Source organism: Zalophus californianus, chromosome 12, assembly GCF_009762305.2.
Source record: "Zalophus californianus isolate mZalCal1 chromosome 12, mZalCal1.pri.v2, whole genome shotgun sequence".
In the NCBI taxonomy this organism is placed as follows: Eukaryota; Metazoa; Chordata; class Mammalia; order Carnivora; family Otariidae; genus Zalophus; species Zalophus californianus.
Window position 1 is genome coordinate 17,173,306 of NC_045606.1, and position 22,425 is coordinate 17,195,730.

Sequence of the window (22,425 nt, forward strand, 5' to 3'; positions counted from 1 at the left end):
GAAGGCCGTCCCCTCACAAACTACAAACCCTTGCAAGTCTAGGGGGAAAAGCCCAATCTGACTTTAAAAATGCAATAATTTTGCGTAATAGGAGGGAACCAGGTGGTTGGCTGTTCCACTGTTGTGAAGAAAAGAACATCAAAAAACAGTTTGTAAGAAGAAAATTACAGTGACCTTTAGCCTCCCACATTATCCCTTTGAAAACCTGGTGGTATAAATGTAAAGTATGATTTCTTCTTTGGGGCTTTTCTCCTTTAGTAGCTAGATGAACTGATATGCAAGATAATAGGTTCCATTCTTTTAGAAAAGAAGTGACATTTGTCTGGATTGTTATTTATTGCCATTCTATGTGTAAAGTATTATGCTCTCATAACACAGTAATGTTTCTCAGCAGGAAAAAAAAAAAAACACAACCAAATGGGTCACCTGCAGCCTAATAAGCAGGTGGTGGAACAAGTGAGTTGAGCTTCCTTCACAGAGAGCTCAGGGCACATCTGCCTCTGACTTGCAAAAGTAGGGAGTCCGCTGCAGATGTCCCCTGAGGCTGGAGAGGAAGCTCCGTGGGCCCATGGAGAAGCTGCCCTGGACAAGGAGGGATAGAGGGCTTCCTCAGGGCAGCCAGTCCAACCTAATGATCAGCTAGCAGACATGATTCTAATAATCCAAAATAGGTTGGCTGAAATCAGTCCCAGGTTTCTGAGCCCTCTATCCTAGTGAACCCCAGAGGGGCAAATGAGACAGCTTCCAGATCAACCCACGATGGGTGGGCTAATTAATCAGAACCCTTTCCTGGGATTTTGGGGGCCTGAATCACAGAGAATACCAGGTCAGTCTCTTCCTGGTGGCTATTAGTGTAAAGTGTGGAGCTTTGGTGTCCTATCCCCACACCTGGAGAGAGCAGCCTACAGCAAGAGAGAGTCAGAGGACAGAGGTGGAGAGATTCTCAACAGTGTTGGAAACCCAGGTCCCAGTTCCTCCAGAGGCCCAGCTTCAGGCCTGCCCTCCCTGCAGCTTGATGATTTTCGGAGAACCCCGCCCCCACCACTATTTCAATAAACTTCCCATGTTCGCCTGACCCATTTCAATGTGTGTTTCAGTTCCTGCCAGCCCAGGAAACATCAGAAATGAAGGGGAACCCTGGTTTAAAAAGACTGGGACAAGGAAAACAAGGTGACAAAGGTCTAAAAGGAACTAAGACTAAAACCCAGAGCAGTCGTTGGTAAGAAAGTGGTATTGACAAGATAACAAGTTCAAACTCAAGAAATTCTTTTTTTTTTAAAGGTTGAGAAACCGCTGTCTCTGCTTTTTTTTCTTTAAAGTTTTTTATTGTTACGTTAATCACCATACATTACATCATTAGTTTTTGATGTAGTGTTCCATGATTCATTGTTTGTGCATAACACCCAGTGCTCCATGCAGAACGTGCCCTCTTTAATACCCATCACCAGGCTAACCCATCCCCCCACCTCCCTCCCCTCTAGAACCCTCAGTTTGTTTTTCAGAGTCCATCATCTCTCATGGTTCGTCTCCCCCACCCCCGATTTCCCCCCTTTCATTCTTCCCCTCCTGCTATCTTCTTTTTTTTTCCTAACATATATTGCGTTATTTGTTTCAGAGGTACGGATCTGTGATTCAACAGTCTTGCACAATTCACAGTGCTCACCATAGCACATACCCTCCCCAATGTCTATCACCCAGCCACCCCATCCCTCCCACCCCACCCCCACTCCAGCAACCCCCAGTTTGTTTCCTGAGATTAAGAATTCCTCATATCAGTGAGGTCATATGATACATGTCTTTCTCTGATTGACTTATTTCACTCAGCATAACACCCTCCAGTTCCATCCACGTCGTTGCAAATGGCAAGATCTCATTCCTTTTGATGGCTGCATAATATTCCATTGTGTGTGTGTGTGTGTGTGTGTGTGTGTGTGTGTACCACATCTTCTTTATCCATTCATCTGCCGATGGACATCTTGGCTCTTTCCACAGTTTGGCTATTGTGGACATTGCTGCTATAAACATTGGGGTGCACGTACCCCTTCGGGTCCCTACATTTGTATCTTTGGGGTAAATACCCAGGAGTGCAATTGCTGGATCATACGGTAGCTCTATTTTCAACTTTTTGAGGAACCTCCATACTGTTTTCCAGAGTGGTTGCACCAGCTTGCATTCCCACCAACAGTGTAGGAGGGTTCCCCTTTCTCCACATCCCCGCCAACATCTGTCGTTTCCTGACTTGTTAATTTTAGCCATTCTGACTGGTGTGAGGTGGTTATCTCAGTGAGGTCAAACTCAAGAAATTCTAACAACAAAAGTAGGTGACACCTAAGTCAGGGCCCATGTGTGGCTCTGACAAGAGTATCCATCTCTGCTCATCTGGGATATTAACCAGAGATTACAAATGATAAAGGTATTCTGCAAAACTGAAATTATTCTCTTCCACCAAATGTTGCTGCCATAGCAAAGCAAAGCTGGCCTTGGGTCTTCAACTTCGTTTTATGCTCCATGCATTTCAGAACCACTGGTTGGTATTTTTTTTTTAAACTGTTTCAGCGTTTTTATGAAAATGATGATGCACCCTGCAAACAACTCATTTCTTAACTACTAAACTTTTGTTTTATCACATATAAAATGCCTCTAGCTTTAGCAAAACTAACACACAGAAAACCACTCTTATTTATTGACTCCTCATTTGTAAAGCTGTGCCTGGTATTTATGATGATGGAAGCGCTAAATAGGGTCCCTGCCCTCTACCAGCTGGTTATGGAGAGTAATTCATCTGTTAAGGCAGGAATATAAATTACTATCTGTGATTAGATGGAAGTACTGAATTATAGTGTGGAGAAAGAACACATGATTCAGACAGACCAAAGCACATCCCAGCTCTGCTGTTTTTCCCTGCCATTTATTAACTGCGTGACCCTTGTACATTACTAAGCATTATTAAATGCAACTTTTCTCATCTTTAGAATGTGGCGATTAAGACCTACCTCATAGAATTGCTGTGATTAAATAAATAAATGCCACCTGTATAGGAATTCCATGAGAAGTAAGTCTTGAAAAACAGATTGATATATTTGGTTCTAAGCTTTCAAAAAACATCAGGATGAAGTAGAATAAACATTCAAACTGCCCTATGAAGGAGAATAAGCTCCAGGCCTCTGCACACAAATCCCCACCAAAAGCTCCCCTTCCAAGACCTCCACGCTGTTCTTCCTCAGTCTGTAACCCCTTCCTCTACTAGCCCTCTCACAAACCTTCCCAGCCAACCAAGCTGTGGCTGCCTACAGTGTTCTTAACATTCTCTGACTTGAAATATGTCATGTAATCCTCCCATCAACTGTTTGTGTAAGGCACCGTTATTGTCCCCATTTTACAGACAAGGAAACTGAGGCCCAGAGAAGTTAAATAATTGCTCCAAAGTCCCTCAGCCCATCTGGAGTGCAAAGTTTGATCCCAGCAAGTTTCCCTCTGACTGTGCACTTCTCAGAACATATTCTTTCAGGGGCTAATGCTCCACTAGTGGGGTATCAACCTGACAGGGAATCTAGCAGGTGACTTGGTTCTTCCATGAGTAGACATATAACGCCTGGTTACAGGGGGGAGAATGCCTCTCCCGGGAGGTGACATGTCAGCCAAGACCTGGAAAGCACATCCAAACCATGATAAATGCCTCTTGTTGGGATCCGTGGTGCTTCAACCAACAGTTCCTAAATAGATCGCTCCTAGCTCTGATCCCTAATTATTCACCTAAATCAGGAAAGCACATCCAACAATGTTCTCTGAAATATACCTCAAATTCACAGCTTGATTCTGTGTTACAAAACGTGTTTTGATTTGTACTAAAATAACAGTTGGTATGTGTTAATGACATTTCAAGAACAAGATTAATCATTAATGTTATGACCAAGTAGAGTTCATCCTAGGAATGTAAGAATAGTTCAATATTAGAAAATTAACACAATACCATATCATTATGTTAAAAGACAAAAACCAAACGATCATGTGAACACCATGAAGGCATTTGACAAATACCACTCTTAATTTTTAAAAGATCTCAGCAATATTAGTAATGCTGCTAGCAAACATATATTCTTACTGTACTTTAGGAAATGTGTTAGGCATTTTACACCAATTAGCTCCTTAATCACTTAACAATACCCAATGAGTTAAGTACACTTACCACCAATTTTACAGATAATGTTCAAAGAGACAAAATAACCATCTCAAGGTTAAAAAACTAGTGAGTAGCAAAGACCAAATCTGAACACAAAGCCATCTGACCTCCGAGTTCAAACACTTATCAAATCAGTAAGGGTAAAAAAACTGAACAGGCACTTCACTAACAAAAACAAATACAAATGGTCAACAGTAATGAAAAAATGCTAAGCCTCACTCATAAATTTTTTTAAATGCCAACTAAAAACATAAAGGACCTATTCAATTGATAAACATTTAAAAATCCTGTAATACTGAGTGTTTCACACTATGTTAAACACAAGATGAGAGTATAAATTAGTATGCGGTTGTAGGAAGCAATCTGACAATACCTGTACAACTTTCACACGCTCATACCATTGACTAAGCAATCCCACTTATAGATTTACTGTCATGATTATGCAAAAGTACACAGTATACCTGAAATTTAAACACCTTTGTTACATAAATCTTAATACATCCATATAATGGAATACCATTCAGGCATCACAATAAGAATGAGGCACCTCTAGATGTAAGGACATGAAAAGTAATCCAAGATATACTGTCAGGTGAAAAAGACAATGTGGAAAGTTGGATATCATTTATTTTATTTTTTAGTTTTTTATTTGTAAAGATTTTATTTATTTACTTGACAGAGAGATAGAGAAAGAGCACAAGTAGGCAGAGTGGCAGGCAGAGGGAGAGGGAGAAGCAGGCTTTCTGCTGAGCAGGGAGCCGGACATGGGGCTTGATCCCAGGACCCTGGGATCATGACCTGAGCTGAAGGCAGCCGCTTAACCGACTGAGCCACCCAGGTGCCCCGAGTTGGATATCACTTAAATTCCAACTACCTATGCGCGTGCCTAAAAATGTCCAGAAAAGTACTCAAGAAGCTGTTAGCTGTGGTGATCTCCAGGGCTGGAAGTGGGAACAGCAGGAGAAACAAGCACCTTTAGTTTTCATTTTATAGCTTTTTGTACTATTTGACTTTTACCACGAGCATGTAGCCATTTTATCATAAAAAAAGAAATCTTTTTTTTTTTAAAGATTTTATTTACTTATTTATTTGTCAGAGAGAGAGAGAAAGAGCACAAGCAGGGGGAGTGGCAGGCAGAAGGAGAGGGAGAAGCAGGCTCCCCGCCGAGCAAGGCGCCCAAGGGAGGACTCGATCCAGGACCCCGGGATCATGACCTGAGCCGAAGGCAGACATTTAACTGACTGAGCCACCCAGATGCCCCTAAAAAAAGTCTTTAAATGAGGGGTTATGTGGGTGTCTCAGTCAGTTGAGCATCCAACTCTTGATTTCGGCCTGTGCAAAATGTATAATAAGCAGTTTCTAGTGTGACTTGTGCTCTACCCCTGCCCCTCAATGTCCCGATTCAGATTAATTTTTATCTAAATTTACCTATTATCCCCTTCTCTTTTCAAAACAATAAGAAAACGTCCCTTCAAAGACGGTGGTAGTGATTCTCATAGATTATCCCAGGGAAAGCAAAGTTGAGCAACAGGGCCCAGCACACAGTTGACCCTGTGCACTTTTTAACACCACCATCGTCATCTACTTTCACAAATGAGACTACTAAGGTTCATAACCAAAGTAACTGATCATTATTCACATTTTGAGCTACCTCTCTTGTTAGAGAAATTTATTCTTTCACTCAAGTGAGGGGAAAAAAGCTCTGGGGATTACAACTTCATGAAAAACATTTGGGATTATGAAAAACAAGACAAAAGGCCCAAAATGGAGTCACTTATGCTAAGCCCCATGTCACCGAACCGAGACCCGATGACAGTTCCAGCTGTCCCAGAGATAGACTCTTATGACGATCAGGAATCACTTAGTCAGCACCAGTGAGGCAAACCCCTGCCATCCTCTAAAAGAAAATGACCGCACGGTAACCAACCCATTTTTGTGCCACACATAACTTCCTTGTTTCTGCTCCCTTCTGCCTACAAGTCTTTATTTTTTGTACAGCTCCTCGGAGCTCCTTGCTATCTGCTAGACTGGATGCTGCCCAATTTGAATAGATTTTTGCTCAAATAAACTCTTCAAATTTTTAATATGCCTCAGTTAACTTTTAACAGGACTCACAGGCTGCCTTGAAAACATATAATGACCTCTGCCTCAGAATTTCCATCCGGGGGGGGTCACACAGTGTGACTCTCCCACAGCTACAACCATCCAAGAGACTTCCATCCCACCAACTACATAGTTTAACATCAAGAATCCCTTCTAAAAAGACCATTTTACTAAAGTAAAATTTTACTTTCGTTCAACTCCAAACTTTATTGTCTATGTGATACAAGGTAAATGTTTATTTTTTAATACATAAAAATATCATTCTGGATTATAAGCATTCTCATTATTCTAATTCCAAGAACAGCTCTCAATCTAAGAAATACTTAAACTGTCCCTTTCATGTAAACTCACTGAAGAAAGAAAAGCAACACTCTAACAGGACCAAAAGATCTGAAGGAAGTGAAAAGACCAAATAAAAAGGTAACTTGTAAACAGCAGTTTATTTTTAATTTTCTTTAAGTTTATTTTCTTAGTAATCTCCACACCCAATGTGAGGCTCAAACTCACAACCCTGAGAGCAACAGTCGCATGCTCCTCCAAGTGAGACAGCTAGGAGCCCCAAAAGTAGTTTGCTTTTAGAAAGCCATCAGCGTACCTACTGTAAGTTTAAGTTTTCAGTTTCTACTGCAAATACCACCCAGCCACCTGTGGAAATTCAGTTCTGAAAATGACCTCACAGCAGAAAGCCATGTACCTTTTCTGGAATACCTTGTGTCTGGTACCCTGTTACTTCATGTTATGCAATGAGCATATTAAACTATCTATGTCTGTTTTTAAATGGGAGCTACAACTTGGAATTGTTTTAAAATACCTAAGGAGAGGAGGGCCAGCTCTACCTTTTCTGATGGAGGTCAATAAAGATAACATTCGTAATTACTTGAAACAGGTCTAACAGCACAATTACTTAAGCTATTTGGTCTTTCAAACGAAAGGTTCCTTTTTTCTATGTTGTCTGAAAACAACATACAATTAATCTGTATTTTAATTTTTTAGCAGTTTAACTATATTGCCTTAGTAAAACAACAACTACAAAATCAACGTTCTCCAGTTTTAGTAACTGAAGGCTGAAGACGGTAAAAGAAAGAGAAGATCCAGATTCACTTTTTGGTTTTCAGTTGTGTCATTAATTTTTTAAATATCAGAAAACATGACCAAATGATTAGCTAGTATAAAATACACTGCTGGCTCTCAGAGACTCAGAACCCAGGGACAGTAACACTTCTAGCAATCAGCTCCTGGAAGCAGCTGGTCCAATCTGATGCGGGGAGGGGGTAGGAGGGCTCCATGTACACACACCTGATTAAAATTGAAGGTTAAATTTTAAAAGGCAGATCAATCTATTTTCAAAATACAGTCTAAGAATACAGTTTACAATCTAGGAGAAACTAAAGTTGTTTTTCTGATTTTATCTAAAGAGCTAAAGGATGTTACATCTGAGAGAAATCTTTCCCATCTCCCACAAATGCTGATACAATGTTATGTCAATCCAAGTTTGGGGTAGGAGAATTAGCTGTAGGAGACACACAGAATTATGTACTCTGGACAATTAAAATTAAGTGGGGTACATCATAGGAGAAAATAGCAGAGATACTAATATTATGGTATTTTTGCTAGAGTAAAATTCAACAAATTGAGCCTATGGATATATGAAAGTTACTGACACTCACTCTGTGCTAGGCATTGCGCTTAAAAAAAAATAGCAGCTTTGCCTGCATTCACTTCATGCATTACAACAACCCTACCAAAGACAGTTTAAGTACGGTGCCCAAGGTCACACAGCTCATAAGTGGTGCAGCCAAGATCCTAAACAATGTCGGTTGGCCTCAGGCACTGCTCTGTGCCAAACCCATCATAGGCCCTCGTTGAGTATTTGATCAAGAAATGACAGAATGACCTCAGATCCATGCTCTTCACTTCTACGCCATACTGTCCATTGTGCTTATAGTAAACATCAGACAGTTAAAGTGCTCTCATTGGAAACCTGATAGAATTAGCTTTAAAGAAAGTTTAAACGAGCATCCACAGTGAATACATTATAACCTGAAGACCCTTGATCCAACCGTGCCCGCTTTGCTCTGTCACCTTGGTCATCCACCAGATGCAAGACTCCAGACGACCACACTCTCCGCAGGTTCATGTCACACCCCTTCATGCTTCCCCCACTGGACTGCAACATCGCAAGGTCAGGGAGGATCTGCTGCTGTCATTCCCTGTGCAGTGGTACCTGCACAGTACCTGGCAACAGTAACTGCTCCATAAATATCTGCTGATTGAACTTCTGACCTGCCAGTTCCTCCCACCCCTTCCTACCTTCCTTCCCAACACCTTCCCCACACCCTCAAGTGCTTTTACAAAGCACTCCCAACATATCCCCACCTTATCTGAAGCCTGGTTCTCCTCGGGGAACACCACCTTACTTAGAAGGCACTGCTCCCCGCACACAGTGGGACCCAAAAGACAGTGAGGGGCTCTCCTGGCTCCGCACACAGGCATCCACACCACTACCTGCCCCCCCCCCCCACCCCGTGCCCGTGCGGGGCTGTCTCTGGGATTCACGGGTTCAGGTGCCCCTCCTCACAGGTATCCAGCTCTATGCTCTTCATGTTCCAGTTCTGCCATTATCACAGCCGACTTTGGTGTCCAAGCCCATCCTCACGTCTTCTTAGCCTCAGCCTCACCAGTAACCACACACCTGCTCAGGAATCTTCAACCTCACTGTGCACATCTGGCCAAATCTCCCCATTCTGCTAGGACTCCCACTTCCTTATTTTGCGTCCTCCTTTTTCTTTTCCTTCAATTCATTAATTACAATGCTCACAGTTTAGGAGAGAGAACGAGATGTGTCAACAAACAGCCACGGTATTAAAAGATGTGTAAACAGTAACAGCAGCCTGAGTACCTGCTCTACAGACGGGTGGCATCCAGAGAGAAAGAAAGATGCTGAGGGGTAAGGGGGGACGAGCTGCAGGAAGGCCGGAGAAGTGAAGCCTCTGGAGTGCTCCAAATGTGAACAGGCAGGTGTCGGGCAGAGGAAGCAACATGTGTCCCCGCAGGCCGGGCCACCAGCCACCCTTCTCCCTCTCCAGGGGGCACCGTTCACACCACCGTCTGTTCTCACAAAACGCCAAAGTAGTAAAATAAGGGTTTGGGTTTTGGTTTAATAATCAGTTATTTGGGGATGAATGTGTAATTTTCCATGATGAGAACATTCCGATCTCCTACAGAGCACACCCAAGTCACGGCCCCTAACGCCCAGCAGTCCACAGTGAGAGAAGCAGAGAGTGGGAGCGCTTCGGGGCCATCTGCAGCAAGCTGACACTGCAGCGGCAATCTTGCCCTATTTTATAAAAGCCCTGGTCTGCAGTGGATTTGGGGGCAGGGAGGCTGAGCCTTCACACACAGAGTCTGTGCAACAGTGACCGGAACTCTGATCATAATCAGAGAATGGCCGTGCCTTCTATCTACTCACGTCTGCGCTACAGGGCAGGGTCCAGTCACCAGGACACACGAGGGCCCCAGCGGGCTACAGGGGCTTCCCAAGCCATCTGCCAAGCCCCTCCACCACTGCAGGCAGGACGAGTCTGAGGCACCTCCCTGGGAGCAGGAGGAGACAGCCAGCCCTGCGCCCCACCCTGCCCTGAACTGATCAGGTTTTTACTACCGCCTTCCTCTCTCCCTTCCCCCAGGGCTCAAAGAGAACTCTGAAGAAAATGCAATTACGTTCAAGAGATAATTGAATTTCTCACTGGCCTTGAGAGAGGCCTATCAGCATTCCTGGGCCTAACAAGAAAGAACCAGAGACAACACTGCCCACGGACTGCACTGGATTCTCTTTCCCACAGCATGCTAAGGCGTGCAAGAACATGCCACGTTCAGGAAGGCCAGGAAGTCAGTATGCCAGAGGATGGAGGGGAGGGAAAAGGAGGGGAGCAGCACTCCCTCTGCTCACTTGGTTTTATTTGTAGAGAACCACAGGGGAGAATTAGTCTGGGCACAGAGAGGCAACAGGTACACAGAGCAGCCCGGAACCACTTCCAGCCCACCGGAGGGAGAAGCCTGGGGGCTGTACTCTGGCATCTCAGAGAAGCTCTCCAGGTCCACCCTCCACGCTCTCTTCTCGCTCCCCTTGCCCAGTGCCGGCCCCTGTGCGTTCAATCCTGCTGCCTCAGTTGAACTGTCTGCCTCTTGATTTCGGCCTCACCCTGGGTATCACCTTTCTAACGAATTCTCCACGGCAGGCTTTGCAGCTACTTCGAACCCACCTCTCCGTCCAGTCCAGGCTCCTGGCAGCCCTGTCTATGCGGGAGACACAACTGGAGAACAGGCTCACACCGAGAAACCAAACTGGAGAGAATACTGTGTTGTGTTTTTCATGGATTATCTGCTGTCTAATCACTATGACAATCTTGTGAGACATGTATTATCCCCATTTTATACTTGGAGAAACTGAGCCTTAGCAAGGTGACTAAGCCCCCCGGCCCCTCCCACAGCAGTCCATAGTGAGAGAAGCCAAGAGTGGCAGCTTTTAATAAGTGGATATGTAAGTAGTGGAACTAGTATTCCAACCTAGGTCTCTCTGAATCCAGAGCCTATTCTGCCTCCTCTGATAAGAGGGACACTTAGGTTTTGAAGAAATGGTAAGTTAATGGCAGAAATAAATCCTGGCTTTAAGCCCCTGCCGTCCATGGCCGTGGGCATCTCCACGCCACAGGTACTCGATGCTGAGGCAAGGTGCAGGGCAGCATCCCGGGAGAAAGGACTTCATAATAAAAAGAGCTTGCGGGGCGCCTGGGTGGCTCAGTCTTTAAGCGTCTGCCTTCGGCTCAGGTCGTGATCCCGGGGTCCTGGGATCGAGCCCCGCATCGGGCTCCCTGCTCGGCAGGAAGCCTGCTTCTCCCTCTCCCGCTCTCCCTGCTTGTGTTCCTGCTCTCGCTATCTCTTTCTCTGTCAAATAAATAAAGTCTTAAAAAAAAAATAAAAAAATAAAAATAGCTTGCTATCTGTGATAAGGCACAAATACTCGCCTTGTTTTCCTGCTGAAACCCACATTATAAGCCCTAATGACCAGCACCCTTTCTGTGAACCATGCCCCGCAAGAATTGTATGTTTTCTCCTTTTCCCTTTGTGGATATTATGGTGCTCACCACACCAAGCCCATCAGAGCCAGCTTCCCTGCTAGACTGTGACCTTCCGAAAGGCCGTACCTTACTCTTCTTGCATGCCTCCCACTGTATCTGGCACACAGTAGGGGTGCAGTAAATGTCTGCAGAATGAATTAGGAAATTAATTAAAGGAATATGCTCCCGGTGTGCATTATCTAGTGTTGGTAATTACCAAGCTTGAAAGGAGCTTTCAAAATGAAGCTCATTTCAAAAATAAAATATAAATGTAAATATATTCACTCCAGCAAATTAGTCTGACAACATGAGAATGACCTCTTGAAAAAAAAATAGGAGGGTTAAAAAGCAACTTTAGAGAAGAAAACAAAGAACACCAAGGCTACAAAATATTTCCACGACAAAACAAAAGGAAACATATGTTCCCTGAATCAAGGAAGCATATGTTCCCTGTATTGGAGTCAATAAAAGATGTGAACTTCTGTTATTTCACTACTATCTTGGGGACTAATCATTTTCTGTTTTTGGTGATTTTATGGAGTTTTTAATATACCATTTTACGCAGTGGGTGTGTGAAGTTTAAAGACTTAATTTCACCTCTGAATTACTCCAAATGCTAGTGCAGGGAAAATTATAAAATTTTAGCTCTGTTAAAAATATACTATAAAATTCAATGCTCACGTTATGGCTAAAAATTGAAGTGCGGCTAATTATCTACATGAGAAAAGAAAATTACCGAATTCATAATTTGGAGTTCCATTTTCACTTCTATTATAAGAAATAATTATGCATTAGAGCAAGTAATGCTCAACAGCAATCCGGGAAAGCAGTACTAAATAAAGCAATGCTCAAAGCAAGGCTTCACCAACACCAATGGGGCACTGTGACCAAACAGTGGATGCACTCATGCAAGCTAAGAATTCGTACCTGGTGATACAGGGAACTGTTTCACTGGGAGGGCTTAGAACCTTCAGAACTTCAAGAAAAGCAGACTTCAAAAATGTTAGGGAGTCCGTTTATGAAAGATCAGAAAAACAGAGCCATGAAAATTCAATGCAATACAAAATCCTTGAATCAGCTTAAACAGAACAGAGGCTTACACCAAGACAACGAAGGACACTGGACTCTATGTAGATAACAGCGCTGTATCAAGGTTAAATTCCTTGAGTGTAATATTATGCAGAAGAATGACCTTGTTCTTAGGAGATATACATGAAGTACTCAGAATTCCTAAAAGATCCAGTGAAAAAAACGAAGTGTGGATATGAGCGTGTGTATGGAAGGAAGGAGAAGGGCCTACAAATGCGGCAAAATATGAACTGGGAAATCCAGAGAAAAGTGATCATTGAACAATTCGTCAAACTTTTCTATAAGCTGGACTTTTTTCAAAATAAAATCCTGGGGTTAAAACAAAATCAGAGAGCGGTCTGACTTCATACTGCAAGGAGCTATCTCAAGAGTAACGAGAAATTTTTTTCTTTTTTTTCTTTTTCTTTCTAATTCAGAGGAAAACCATTATAATCTTTCTAAAAACCGTAACGTGCAAACAGTAAAAGGAGATGCCCCATATTAAAGGATGATATCAAAGAGTGTTATGACTCTCTAAGGCTTATTTATGACAGGTTAAGACACAGCACTGAGGGTTTTATTGTTTTGTTTTGTTTTAAACAATGTTCAGAAGATGGTTGAGCACCAATATTTCTGAGAGCCTAGCCTCTGCTTTATAAAAACCATCTAGCTTAACCATTATAACAAGCGTGATTATAGCTCTTATGATCCCAAACTGAAAGAAAGTGGAAATAAGAAAGTAAGACTCAATGCGGTAAATAGCTTACATGCAAATTCACACAGTAAACAGGTGGCCTGAACTCAAGTCTGTGAAACCCCACACTCTAGAGTGTTTCCCATATAATATACTAGATGAACAAAGAAACAACAGGACTGTTGTCTGTGTAACGTTTTACACTCAAAGATGTATCGAACGACTATGTCTACCACTACCATTAATTTTTAATAATAATTATAATAAATGGTATATTTCCATTATTCCACCAAGAAGAATCATCTTCCAAAATACTCCAAACTATCAATGTTAATTCTAATTCCATCAAAATTCTAAGAGATTATGTGTATTTTATGTTAATTTTATGTATGCTATTTATAATCACATAGATTGTATGTGACTTCTGTGTATTTAAAAAAGACATACTGATAAGAAGTGATTACTAAGAGTAGAAATGGGTTTAAAAAAGAACAAAAGTAATATTTCTTTTGTTCAAAAAAGAATTATGGGGTACTGTTTAAAAATAAGGCTGTGGGTAATCATATTGTATTATATAAATATATGAAATCAATATACCATACACCCGAAACACACACAATGTGATATGTCAACTATAGCACAATAAAAAGTAATAAAATTAAGGTTATGGGGTGCCGTCAGGGAGATACCAAAGATACATTTCATCTGGATTTCAGAAGAGAAGACACCTGACAGTTTCAATCATGTTTTGTAGAACTTACCCAATCTAACGCCCACCTGTGTTTGTTGCCATTAATAATCCCCTACTGTATGCCTTTCATTCCTGCACCTAGTGGAAAACGAGCTTAGGAAACCCTGAAACCTCTACAGACTCTTAAGATTCTAGGAAGTTGTTTGAAAATGCTAAGTGACACGTCTACTTATAGAAATAAAAACTGACAGGTTTGTGGACAGGCACTGAAAACACATGGAGACAGAGTTTACCAGAAACAGGGTCGTGGAAGGTGTAAAAATGATCCCAAATAATGTATTTGTTAAACACTTTCTTAATGTAAACATCCCTCATCCTCCTGAACTATAATAAAAGAAAAAGGCATAAAAGGGAGAAATGTTTTGTTTCAATTACTCCAGTTGAAATATTTATTTTTGCAAGATGCAGTAGGAATAGCAAAAGCTAAAACCTCAAAGATTTAGAAAACTCAGGCAGAAGCTTAGAAATATAATGTAACATATTCTTTTCCACTTTCATTCCATCAACAGTGACTGAATACCTAGCACTACACATAGTATATTATTGTATATTACACATTCATTGTTGTAATTATTATTAAAAAATTGATGAATAAGAAACAAACTCTCATATCACATAAACCTCTGGCTGATTTTACTTGGCTTGTTTTTTTCCCCTAAATTATAGGTCTTACCGAAGTTTTATAGTTCATTTCTGAAAAGAAAAAAGTATTTCTGAAATAAAACTCCATCAGAAAAAGACATGCTAGAAAATATTAACTATCAAATATGAATTTCTACATTTTAAGTAGACATTTATTATTTTCAGGAAATGATACTTTCAAATAAATTGATATGTATCTCTACTCCTAAATTCATATTAAATTCCTTTTAGCCACTATGTTAACAAAGAGAACTACAGGACTTCCTCCTCAAGATGGCTTAAAACTGTTTCTATATTCTCCCTTGCCAGAAAAGTTTCAGAGAAACTTTTATGAAAAATAAGGAAGTCAAATAAATTATAGACAGGTAAATGATTAATAGGTCCCATTTTCCCATTTCTTTTTTTCCTTCCTTTACCACTGTTCTTTTCATCTAAGGCAGTAAATATAATTTTATTTCCCTTGTCCGAAAGACTGAAGATGTACATAAAATAATCAAGGTCCAGATTCATTCTCATAATGAATTCCAGTGTGTTATACTCTTAGGGTAACAATTTTTACTCCTTTTAAGGCTTATTGCTAGATATAACTCAACTCCTGAACTTGATATCACCTTGTTTATTTTTCTTTAAATCAAATTGCTTCCTGTTGTTTTCATTGACATTTCCTATACCTGTCGTTCTAGAAATAAACACAACATCTGACTTTACTGTGGGTTCCTTTGCTGGCATTCCGTCTTCTCTACATTTCTAGCCAAGTCTTACCGAGGTGAACAGGACACAGATTTAGTGGTGGTGGAGATACTAAAATAATGATGCTTCAAAGCTAACCTACACGCTAGAGCCCCTGACACATCGACTGATGATAAATTTATCGTACAACAAACACTAATGCAACTTGCCCAGATATCAATGTCTGACGTCATATAGTTTGAGACAGAAAGGGAGATGATCTATTCTAAGACTCCTAACTACGTGTCTGTGGAAAGAATTTTACACCGTGAAGACAAGCTATCACACTACGGGTTCTCTCATTGCTCCTCTCTTATTCCCACCACTGCTCGCAAAAGTCTATATCCCTACACTACAAACCCATCACACTCTACGGCTCTACTTTGGAGTATCATTTGATACCCTGCTGACATAACCATGATTCCTCATTCCACAAAACTCACTGCAACCCACTCTCTGTTCGCAAAATTTAAAATAAGTATGTCTTCAAAAATAAACAAATAAATAAATAAAATACGTATGTCTTCAGATTACAAAAAGCTCAGGAGGATAAAGTAAACACTATCCCAATAGAGCACATTTTCTAACTCCTGGTCTTTTTCCTCTTAGGCCTGGTCATTATATAATAAGAATAAATTGTACCAGTAACTGATAACAAATTAAAAATAAAACAACCTTAAAACACCCTCAATAATACATCACAGATGGAAATGAGGTAATTTTATTAAATACTTAGTTGTATTATATAAACGTCAGAAATGATCTGCTTGAAATGTTTATCTTGTGTTTTTCAACAACAAAAAATTCTAGTGTATTTAAAAGAGAGTAATTTTCTCACATCAAACATAGTAATGCTTCATTTGTCCTCTATCTTCAGAGAAGAAGGCATTCCACAGAAGTAGATTTTCCAAATAGTTTATCCACTTCATGGCCCAAACTCAATTTACTTAAACCATTTTGGACAGAAATGCTCTCAACTGTTGCCAGTATTCTCCACCAATGCAGGCGGTACACAGTATTCACGACTCTAACTCAGGCACCTGTCAGTAGCTAAGGTCTATCACGGTGAGTGTGCGTTGGATTACCGTGGGGTCTGTAAGAGAGCAAGAGCCTCAGGGCCATTAACAAAGGGCCCCATTGAGGACAAGTTCCTGTACCTACAGTTTCAGAGTTTTCCTGTCGCTTATCCTTTGTCCCTCAGGCTCATTCCCTGTTCCTTGTCCCTTTTCCTATCGCTCATCCACCGTTTCTAGGATGTCCTTCACCCACCTTCTAACTCACTGCTTCTGAACCGTGGCTGATACCTCCGATAACCATGCAGATGATAACTGATCAAGAGCAGAAATAGACAAATTGGGGTGAGAGGCTCCATTTAAAAAGGTGCATCAGCCTCAGCGCACAGTGTGGGTTTAAATCTAGTCACGCAGAGGTTATTTCCAATACTGTCCTTGTTCTTCATTATATCAGCTGGTTGGTTTTTGGGGAAAACGACCGACAAATCATTACTCCACAGCAATTATTGTCATCACACCTTATCATCCAATACCACTATTACTCAAGAAATGTCACCATTAATAAGCAAAACCCATAACACGGTCTGACTTACCCGAGGCACGCCTTGTGAATCGGTTTATTACAGGAGCTAAAAGAAAAAAAAGCAGAATAATATGATTACACATTATTATACACATTACATAAGTTAGAGAAAAAATACAAACGAATAAGCAATGCAAGAGGAAATATCACAAATATATGAAGATTAGATGTTTAAATTCACCAGTAGCCAAGAAACAGAAATTAAAATCAGTATTTCACCTGTTAAATTAGTCCCCCACAAAACTTAAATTAAATTAAAAAAATTAAAAAAAAAATCCCACCTTATGTATGGCTACAACTACTTAAGTGGGGACCTATATGTAAATCTATATAGTATCTTTGGAAACCATTTGGCAATCACATCGAGGGCCATAGAAGGTTCTTGGGTCCTCTAATAAAGTAATTCTACTTTTAGAGATTTATCCTACAGAAATACTACTAGAGAAGGAAAAATCAATGTCTTATGAAAGGAGATTTCAAAATGCAGCAAGCAACCCTAGCTAACAAGTCTCTTAAATTGGGATCAGGAGGCCATAAAGGAAGAAGAATTTATTCACATCCTCGCTGGAAAAACCATAAACTTTAAAAAAAAAAAAACAAAAAACCTTCAAACAGCTGCAAGCTCTCAACTGGGACTTAACTTTCCTTCTCATCAAGACACCTGAATGAATCATCCTCACTCTTCACTTCAAAAGAAGCCAAAGCAGTTTAACAAAGCTTCACAGCCCCTCATTTGCATATTAACCCAACCAATCCCAGCTACCTTCTTTTCAATCCCTGTTTTGCACCTAGGACCTGAATGAGAAGGACACCCTCAGCCCCTTGACTCTACAACCCTGCCCTCTCTTTGGCTTCCTCAGATCCAGGAACAAGCTCAGATTCAGGTTTCTACCTGTATCTGTGCCTCCTGAATTGCAATTCTAATTGCCCCCCCAAAAATGCCTGTTTGCTGAAATTTTCAGCGCATTCTTTCTTGGTCAACAGTATACTTCTACTTAGCAGCATCATTTTTAAAATGAAAAAAACAGGAAACAAAATGAAAAATGCTCATGTATACTGAAATCATCATTAAGTGAGTATATCCTTGCTTTCCTCAGATTTAATAGTTATAGCTTTGATCATTTTTGTGCAACCCAGAGGTCAAGGCCTCCAAATCTGTACGCTGAAGGCTGAAATTTCAAGGTGGTGTGTGGAAGTGCATCATCACTCACCTGGAAAGCCTCCCATGGGCCCACTGCCCAGACTCAACTCAGGTCTGCTGTTTCCTCCTGGTTTTGCTTACAGTTATGTCAAGAAGGGAGGTTTTTAAAAACTTTATTTCTTGAGATAAGCAGATAAATTTAAGGTTCCTATTATACACAGAAAGGACATCATGTCCACAGTATATTTAGTGGCAGAATGTCATTATATACTATAATACTTAATACTTTGATACTTTTAAAACAGTAATTATAAAAATTGTTTACGCTACGGAAATAGGTCAAGTTAAAAAGGAAGACGAAAGGGCACCTGGGTGGCTCAGCTGGTTAAGCGACTGCCTTCGGCTCAGGTCATGATCCTGGAGTCCCTGGACCAAGTCCCGCATTGGGCTCCCTGCTCGGCAGGGAGTCTGCTTCTCCCTCTGACCCTCCCCCCTCTCATGTGCTTTCTCTCTCATTCTCTCCCAAATAAATAAATAAAATCTTAAAAAAAAAAAAAGACGAAGATTTTATCTGCACTGTGGTTGTACTACATGAAAAAAATGGATGCATAGGAACTAGTATTAGAAGAAAACTGTGTCAAATATTTTACATTAATCCTTGCAACCACTGTATTAAATATTGGCATCTCTGTATTACCGATGAGGACATTTTTACGGTAAAGCTCAGAGATCCTGATTTGCTCTAGATCACAAAGCCACTTTGTGGCAGAGCTGGAGAATTTGAACCTAGACACATCTAACACCAAAATGCTACCTCACAGAGAACAGAAAGCAAAAATATTGATTCCCACTGTTATCAAGGATTAATTTGGTGAAGTGAGTCACAAGCCCAATTATTAAAATGCTATCACTTATAGAAAATTATATCTTTCAAATTGCCCAAGAGAGAGAAAATTATTATTTATATACCAGAATAATTTAGCCATATATTTGCAAAGTGATAAATTATATAAAACCTTGAATCGGGTAAACTGTATGTCATGTATATTCACCACATAAAAGGAAAAAAAAAAACATCAGTTTTCTTGAACACTTTCAAACCCCTTTTTCACAACTCCTTCAGAACCTAGTCTGAAGACAGCCTCCCAGCAAGCTCCAAGGACAGGGAATGGAGAGGGTCCAAAACACTTCACCACAAGAATGCAGAGGAGGTAGTGCAGGCTGACAAAGGCAGAGGAAGACAAAAAACCTGTCAGCCTTGGAGAAAAATTAGAGCAGACATTCTCCTCTTGCCCTCTCCAGCCTCTCGAGACAATGAAATCACAGCATGAGGAGCTTCTGATCTGAAATGTTCAGAAGTCTTTGTTCTCTTGGGATCCCTTAGGTTTCCAAGTCTTTCTGACGTGTATAAGACAGAGATTTTCAACACAAGTGCCATCACCATCTCGAAGGTGTATTCTGATTTTGTGGCGGGCAATCTTTTCAATTGTCACAATAATTCAGAGGACGTCGCTGGCATCTGGGACGTCCTGAATCCCACTACTGTATCCTGCACTGCTTTCAAATATCCCACTGGACATCTGGACATTCGAGGTGGCAAAAAAGTCAGTTTATAACCATCAGATCCTAGATCCCAACAGTGTTTACATATAAACACAGTTATTTTACACAGTTTTACAATAGATTTTCCACAGCACAGCTACAATATAAATCCAAGGAATTTTAGAGGGGGTTTCTGTATTTTGTTTTGTTTGGAATTTTACTAATAGATATTCATCATTTCAAAAAATCAGGTCATTGCTGCAAAGCCACTTAAGGTGTCTGAATCACCAGTACAGTACACTTGTTTGGATGGCATTTGCAGCTTTTATATTCTTAGTGACTCTACATGGAAGTGGGACAATCGTAACTACATTATGTCTTCCACGAACATAATGAAGTACACACCTGCTGATGTACTGATCTAAAGCAAATCAGGATCTCTGAACTTTACTGTAAAAACGTCCTCACTTTACTGACTATAAATTACTTTCCTTTATGCCTCCTTTATATTTTTGCTAGAACTTGTCTCAATTTTTAAACCGTGGGTAGACGAGTTATATGACCATCATTTCCTTCTCCCCGTAGTGAATGGGGTGTGGAGTCGGGCAGTTAGGGAGAGGGGCGCACCAGGCAAGTAGTGCAGTAGTCAAGGTAAACACTGGGTTTTGTTTTTGTTTTTTTTTTAAAGATGTTATTATTATTTGACAGAGAGACAGAGCACAAGCAGGGGGAGCGGCAGGCAGAGGGAGAAGCAGGCTTCCCGCTGAGGAGGGAGCCTGATGTGGGACTCGATCCCAGGACCCTGGGATCATGACCCTGGGATCATGACGTAAGGCAGACGCTTAACCAACTGAGCCACCCAGGCGCCCCGGTTAACACTGGGTTTTGACAACAATTACCAAGAACTCCATCCCTTATACCCACATCCCTCCATGCCCACTTGCAGGGATGGAGCACAAGTGTTCCCTGCACAAACTTTTGGCAAGCTAACTGTAACCTCCACAATTTCTCTAGCTTATTTCAGTCTAGCTACCAAAACGGGGAAGAAGGTTGCGATTCAGGGTGGAAGCCCTCCTGCAAAGAAAGCCATGGACATCTGGCTCCAGCGTGCGTGCCACTCTGTCTCTCAGGAACTAGGTGCAGAGAACGGGATCAGGACGAAGGCGAGAAAGGACACTGCCGACATTCTGAGCCCGACAGTGAGGGCTGCCACGCCGCAGGGCCACCAACTGGAGTCGGGGGCCTGGGAATGGATGGTGTCACACTGACTTAAATTCTCATTTAAAATATGAAAAGAGGACCTGCCTACCTCCTTTAGGAAAGAATTTTAAAAGACCTTCAGAAAAGAACTTAAAAAACCCCACAAAAACCAAAAAGACTGAAGAACTTAAAAAAAGAAAAAAAATCTTTGAAAGTGCCTGTAAGCTACAAATTCCTATTCAAATGTGGGAGACTGAGGTTTATTTATTGTGAGCTAATATGATCAATTTTAATATTACCACTTTCAAAATATACTATGTAAAAAGCAGTATAAACTCACAAAAACAAAAAGGTTAACAGATGATGTTTTCAAATGTGACAAGCCAAATTTAGTTTTCCCAGACTCTCCACCTTCAGATTTTCCACCTTCAGATTTTCCTATCCTGTGGGTATTCTGTGTGTATTTACTTACGCGCAGGAGCGCGCGTGCGCACTCTCTCTCTCTCTCTCTCTCTCTCTCTCTCTCTCTCCTGGAGACTAGGAGAATACAGAATTATAAAAATAGGAAATGTATTATCTGCGTGAAAAAACAAGCAAATAGGATTTAAGAATATACTAAACCCCTAACATTTTTGGAGATCTTAGTGAATCCTCAAGGAAAAATACAGAAATATTTATACAGGTTTGACTTTCTCCCAAATGCCATCCCAGGGGAATACTGAGAGTCCTGTGTTTCTCTGAATATCTACATGCTTGTCTAACCAGCGATCCCCTCCATTCCCAAACTATATCCCACCAGATTAGTCTTAACTCCTCTGCTCCCAGGAGACCCAGAAGTATAACTGATTCAAGTCTTCTTTCATCTCAGAGCGTCCTTACAAGAAAAATGCTCCATGATATGACGTAACCTGAATGAGCCTCTCTATTCCTGGCAGTGAAAAGAGCTTCCCACACCTGTGACTCAAACCCCCACTGGTACCAGCAGGACCTACTTATGTTCTCACCTCTTTATGCCTGGCAGACAAGCAACACTAAGTGAACACCTCAGCATGAATCAGCACAGCAAGTCTCCTGTCCCAGTCATTTTACTTGCTCTACTGAGTGTGGATGTGGGGCCCTGAACAGGTAAAAGTCCTTGTCCCCGAAGAGCTTGACCAAGTCCCATCATATTTCCAAATACAATGACTGAGGGCTTACACCACGCCAAAAAGCTACCTCACCAAAAAATTCAGGTAAATCAGAAATTCCATAGAAGACTAAAACAACTTAAATTCTATAAAAATAAAAGCAGGGTCCCCTCCCTCTTTAGCAGCTTTGTTTTGTTTTGTTTATAAAGATTCTATCTGAGGGAGAGGGACAGCGAGAAAGAGTACAAGCTGGGAGGAGAGGGAGAAACGGGCTCCCCGCTGAGTAGGGAACCCCATGTGGGGCTCCGCCAATCCCAGGACTCCAGGATCATGACCTGAGCCAAAGGCAGCTGCTTAACTGACTGAGCCACCCAGGTGCCCCTCTTCGAGCTTTGTACTATCACTCAATAAACTCTGCTTTGCTGCCCACCAAACAAACTAAAAAACAAACAAACAAACAAAAACAAAAGCAGTCAATTGAAAGCGTGATCCAACAAGTTTGGTCTTCAAAAAAGCAATCCAGGAAAATTAGTAA

At 41.2% G+C, this 22,425-nt stretch overlaps 1 protein-coding gene across 3 annotated transcripts in view; it reads right to left on the reverse strand.

Moving 5' to 3' along the window:
* The window catches only part of PRKAR2B (protein kinase cAMP-dependent type II regulatory subunit beta), a 90,988-nt gene that overhangs the window by 48,954 nt on the left and 19,609 nt on the right, over positions 1-22,425 (reverse strand). For all 3 annotated transcript variants that reach the window (XR_003516328.2, XR_003516327.2, XM_027573009.2), the window contains exon 2: positions 16,891-16,926. Coding sequence is in view for 1 of the 3 variants with exons in the window: in XM_027573009.2 (XP_027428810.1) it covers positions 16,891-16,926 (36 nt within the window). In the remaining 2 variants the exon portion in view is untranslated. The remainder of the gene's footprint in view (positions 1-16,890; positions 16,927-22,425) is intronic.